Source organism: Tenrec ecaudatus, chromosome 8, assembly GCF_050624435.1.
Source record: "Tenrec ecaudatus isolate mTenEca1 chromosome 8, mTenEca1.hap1, whole genome shotgun sequence".
Classification (NCBI taxonomy): domain Eukaryota; kingdom Metazoa; phylum Chordata; class Mammalia; order Afrosoricida; family Tenrecidae; genus Tenrec; species Tenrec ecaudatus.
The window spans coordinates 153,693,854-153,699,609 of record NC_134537.1 but is presented as its reverse complement, the minus strand read 5'-3'; the positions used below and the strand labels follow the sequence as shown (position 1 = coordinate 153,699,609).

The 5,756-nt window shown below is 45.9% G+C and overlaps 1 protein-coding gene across 1 annotated transcript; it reads left to right on the top strand.

Moving 5' to 3' along the window:
- The first annotated feature begins 2,513 nt into the window (after window positions 1–2,513).
- On the top strand, window positions 2,514–4,476 carry KCNS3 (potassium voltage-gated channel modifier subfamily S member 3). The gene has a single exon (XM_075555818.1). The coding sequence runs from the start codon at window positions 2,569–2,571 to the stop codon at window positions 4,042–4,044; it is 1,476 nt and encodes a 491-aa protein (XP_075411933.1). The 5' UTR covers window positions 2,514–2,568; the 3' UTR covers window positions 4,045–4,476.
- The last annotated feature ends 1,280 nt before the right edge of the window (window positions 4,477–5,756 follow it).

Below are 5,756 nucleotides of genomic sequence, written 5' to 3'. Positions count from 1 at the left end.
CCCTCCCCCCACCATGTTTACATCACCTTTAAAAAGAGTTATGTAATCACAATCTATTCTGATGTTCCCTTTCCCCTCTCTCCTGACTTCACTATTTACTCCTGTAATCCCCTAACAGCCCCCCATCACCCACCCCACATCCCTGCAGTCCCTATGTCCTCTTGTATCAGTTATTATATTATGCATCCACTGCTGTGCTTTACAGCTGGAAGATCTAACAGGAAACAATAAAAAACAAAATTGGACTAAGGTGGCGAGGATAAAATTGTCATAGTACAAAGACAAAAATACAAATACTGTGTAGGATGGAAAAGACCCCCATCGACATTCAAAAAGCCAGGGAAGAAATTTCTGTCACGGAACCAGTAAGAGCTACTTGGCACCTAGAACAAACTCAGGTGTGGTATCTAGGGTAGTCAACTGGCCAAGTGTCAAGTTCAGGTCACTGCAATCATGAATGCCATGGTCTCTGTCTGTTTGTAAGGCTGACTGAGACTTGCCTGTGGCTAGAGGGGATCTGCTAGTGGCTCAGTCTGACTAGATGCTTTTCAGATAGATTTTGGTGTCCCAGCATACCCCATTCTCAACAAACGGAGTGTTCATAAGTTTAGGTCTGATACTCTTTTCTCCTCATATTTTATAATTGTTACTATTTTATAATTGTCACCTCTGGATCACACAAGCTGGTGTGCTTCTTCCATGTGGACTTAGTTGACTCCTAGCTTAGATGGCTGCTTGTTTGAATACAAGCCTTTAAGATCCCCAGACACTATTTCAGTTAATAGCTGGGCACCATCTGCTTTCTTTACCACACTTTGCTGTAGCACCCTTATTTTCAGTGATCATTTCATGAAGGTGAGTATTGAGCAGGGCCACGATGTAAGACCTGATTATACGTAAGTTGGAACTAGGATTTAGTGCGAGACTGGGCTCCTCTTACTCATAGTCACAAACACCATCATATCTACTTGGTGCTTAAAACCCGTAAGTAGACTTCCCTACAGGAGAAACTTTATAACATGCTGTATGAAGTCCTTCAATATCTAGCTTCTTCTCACTCTTCAGTGCCTTCTGTTTGGCTGTTTCCCCACTGTTTGGTCAACTCTACTTGAACCTTCAAGATTTAGCTGAAGGTAACCTCTGCTGTGCAGCCTCTCTAGACAGGGTCACTGCTCTTGTCTCAAAAATCCACTCCCATTTTAGCACTTTCCACATTAATTTCTAAATTACAAGTAGAAAGAAAGCAGAGAGGCAATGAATGTGTTAGAAAGCATAGACATTTGAGTCAATTAAACTGAACTTTATATCTTGGCTCTATCATTTACCTATTAGGATAGGAATCCCTCTTTGTACAAGTTATCAGGGGACTTTAACAAAAATCAAGATAAGCTCCCTTATGTTTTGATTCACTTTTTTCTGTGAAATTTCCCTCATTCTCAACATCTGCCAGTGTGCACTTCTGTACTTCATGGTGTTGGAGGGATGACATGAGAGGATGTGTATGAGGCAGCTCCTAGGCCCTTATTTGTCTGTGTTATCTGTGCAGAGGGTGTTCACTGGCTTGAGTGCTGGTCAATGTCTATTTTTGTCTTCCTGAGAAGGAACTCTGATATATCCTAGCTAGTGCAAGAACTCAAACAGGCCATGTGCTAGACCAGTATGGACTTGGGCATCCATGAAGAGGTCACCATAGATTTGAGCTGTGGGCTCAGGCTGCAAGAGGGGAGGGAAGTGTCTTTGTTTTAGGAAACTGATCCTGCGATTAACTTAAAGAGTTCCCCGACGGCAGTGTCTTTCCACATGGAGGCACCTGAAACACCATCCCACGAAGTGTAACTATATCTTTAAGCTAGATGACACTTAAGGACAGGGAGATAATTACATCCTCTGACTGTCGACATCCAAACATAGGGAATAGGGTTTCTCTTAAAGACATGAAACATTGATGCACCAGGGGAAGCTTCATTCTTTGTGAGCTCGGAGGTGAGCCTCCAATGATGTGCTGCTTGGGAGGGAGGCACAGAGCAGAAGGGAGGGCTGGAGGCAGCAGGACCTGCTTCTGAGGGGGCATGGCTGAGCCCAAGAAGCGGAAGGAAGGAGCTATGAGCCTAGTAGCCACTAGTTTATGTGGTCGGGTCGGAGTGTTGCCAAACAGAGAGGACTTCGTGGTTGAGACTCGGGAGATGCTCAAGTGGTGTAAGTGATCCACAAATGCCCCCTACGTTTTTATTTAAATCATGGGTGTGTGTGTTAAATTTTAATAACTCTAGTATAGGAATATAAAAAAGGAGTATTTCAATATTCCTAGCAAATGAATTTATAAACGCAAAATTGCCAGAAAATGACCTGTGTTGATTTTCTTCTAATCAAAGTATATAACAACGTGCTCCTCATTTAGTGCACTTCCTGTTTGCTTTCGTGGAGCCCGCCCCCTGGAAGGGGCAGATGGACACTAAGCGAGTCAGGTGTGCAGGGACAGCGTGCTAATGCCATCTTGTGTTCTTCCCAGGTGCAGAGTGATCGTCTCTGTTTCCCTTCCACGTTGTCCCCGCCCCGCCTGTATCCACGATGGTGTATGGTGAGCTTTTCCATCGCCCTGGACGAGATGAGGAACTTGTCAACTTGAATGTGGGGGGCTTTAAGCAGTCGGTGGATCAAAGCACCCTCCTGCGGTTTCCTCACACCAGACTCGGGAAGTTGCTGGCCTGCCATTCCGAAGAGGCCATTCTGGAGTTGTGTGATGATTACAGCGTGGCTGATAAAGAATACTATTTCGATAGGAACCCTTCTTTGTTCCGGTATGTGTTGAATTTCTACTACACGGGGAAGCTGCATGTCATGGAGGAGCTGTGTGTGTTCTCCTTCTGCCAGGAGATCGAGTACTGGGGCATCAACGAGCTGTTCATCCACCCCTGCTGCAGTCGTCGCTACCAGGAGCGCAAGGAGGACCACCACGAGAAGGATTGGGATCAGAGAAGCAACGATGTGAGCACGGATACCTCCTTCGAAGAGTCGTCTCTCTTTGAGAAAGAGCTGGAGAAGTTTGACACGCTGCGATTTGGACAGCTCCGGAAGAACATTTGGATCAGAATGGAAAATCCCGCATATTGCCTGTCCGCCAAGCTTATCGCCATCTCGTCCCTGAGTGTGGTGCTGGCTTCCATCGTGGCCATGTGTGTCCACAGCATGTCCGAGTTCCAGAATGAGGATGGAGACGTGGATGACCCTGTGCTGGAAGGTGTGGAGATTGCGTGCATCACTTGGTTTACTGGGGAGCTGGCCATCCGCCTGGTGGCTGCCCCCTGTCGTAAGAAGTTCTGGAAAAACCCTCTGAACATAATTGACTTTGTCTCCATTATCCCCTTCTACGCCACACTGGCTGTCGACAGCAAGGAAGATGAGAACGAGGGCATTGAGAACATGGGCAAGGTGGTCCAGATCCTGAGGCTGATGAGGATTTTCCGAATTCTCAAGCTTGCGCGACACTCGGTGGGGCTCCGGTCTCTGGGGGCCACCTTGAGGCACAGCTACCACGAGGTCGGGCTCCTCCTCCTCTTCCTGTCCGTGGGCATTTCCATCTTCTCTGTCCTCATCTACTCCGTGGAGAAAGATGAGTCCACCTCGGGCCTCACCAGCATCCCCATTTGCTGGTGGTGGGCCACCATCAGCATGACAACCGTGGGCTATGGGGACACCCACCCGGTCACCTTGGCTGGGAAGCTCATTGCCAGCACGTGCATCATCTGTGGCATCTTGGTGGTCGCTCTTCCTATCACCATCATCTTCAACAAGTTTTCCAAGTACTACCAGAAACAGAAGGACATGGATGCGGACCAAAGCAGTGAGGACCCTCCGGAGAAATGTCCTGAGCTTCCTTACTTGAACATTAGGGATATCTATGCACAGCGGATGCACGCCTTCATTGCTAGCCTTTCTTCGGTCGGAATTGTGGTGAACAACCCGGAGTCTACAGACGCCTCCAGCGCCGATGATAGTGAAGACTTGTGTAGCACAGCATCCTTACAGAACTGCACAGCCAAGTGAGCAGGGACATGTGTGCCTGCATCTTGTGTCCTTTCCCAACATTAGGTTAATACAGCTTTATCAACCTCAATAGGTTCGTTAAAATCATTTACTTCTCAGGGTGTACCTTTCAGCCATAGTTGGATATCCATTATTCTAAATGATAGACTCGTCTTTATTTTTCTCAGCGAGGTGAATTAAATGCCTTGTTTTGAAATGTATTTTTTACAAGAGAGGGTTATAATATAGATTGGGGGGAACACAAGGTGTTGGGTAGGATTTGCTGCTGTGGCTTATGCATCATTCTGTGTTTGTCATTTACTCACATTGAGCTAACTGTACATTACGACACGTAGAAGCCAAGGCCAAGCTGACGAAGACTCTACTGCATGTAAGATCCGCGGGAAGAGGCAGTGCATGCAAACCCACGCCCACCTCCTATAAAACACAAATGAGGAGCCTAATAAACTTCCTAGTTCTGGACAGAGACTGTCGTGGTCGCATGTTTTCGTACCAAGTAAGTACATTTGAGTATTTCAAAGTTGGAGACAGGCTCTGTTTGGAGCCTCGAGCGGCCCTTGCTTCATGCTCTCCATTCAGCTGCATTCTCTGGCTTAAACCGATTCCACGGGTACATGTTTAGGACACCCTCGAACTGGCATCTGTGCACAAAACAGGTCCTTGTAGCTATGTTTTTTATTCTGTGATTTGTACCGATAAGATGAAGACTCATTCCCATAAAAGTTTTTTTCCAATCAGAGTAAGGCTGCATGTTCACAGGCAGTGAGGCCCTCAAAGGAAAAATATTTCACAGACACGCAGATGTGATTCAGTATGGCCAGAGGGGTGAAACGTCAGTCATGGCTAAAAGCTCTTCCAGCTACTGTCGGAGGAACCAGCATTTTCTTCATGAGACGGTAATGTCGGCATCTGCATAGCTAACCCTCACAACCACAGGGAAGCGATGTATTTATTTTTGGGGGGCAATGGGAGAACATTAGGCTCAATTCTTAAGTTTGGAAGTGCACAGCGATTCTAACTCAGGCTGGCTGGCTGACTGCAGGTCTCTCTCCCTGGGGTTTCCAAATGGAAGATCCACATAGATTATTAATATTATTATTATCTATAAATGGGTTTATTGGCATATGCATCACGTAGCATACAATTTAATCCTTCACACATATTTAGAAGAGCTGTACAGTCATCATCACCACCAATTTCAGAACAGTTTCTTCTCATTGTTAGCTTCCCATTTATCCCAAACTTTCCATGCCGTGCCCCTAGGTAATTATTAATCAAGTTACTGTCTCTATAGATTCACTATCCGAGATTTCATATACAGAAAATCAAACAAAACACAACCAGGAAGCAAACCACAACAACAAAATACCCAACAACAATGATCAGACAGAACAGAAAAACCTCAACTGAAAAGAAAGCAGAAAATATTGAAAATGGAAACAACTTTAAAATGAGTCAAAAGGAGATCAAATGATAACGTAACACCACCTTTTAACCTAACTACATCGGCCATGATCGATTTAACAATGTCCTCTGATTGTCAGGCTATTTGTGCCCCTGGACTGGGTGCAGAGGGGATTTTCCAGCAGCTTAGTCCGAGGGGGGACGCTGCAAATGGAGTTGGACCTCCTGCGGCCGTCCACAGCCTTCTGAAAAATGAGTGCTCGTAATGTAAGCACAGATATCATTCTCTCCTTTCTTGGAGCACACAG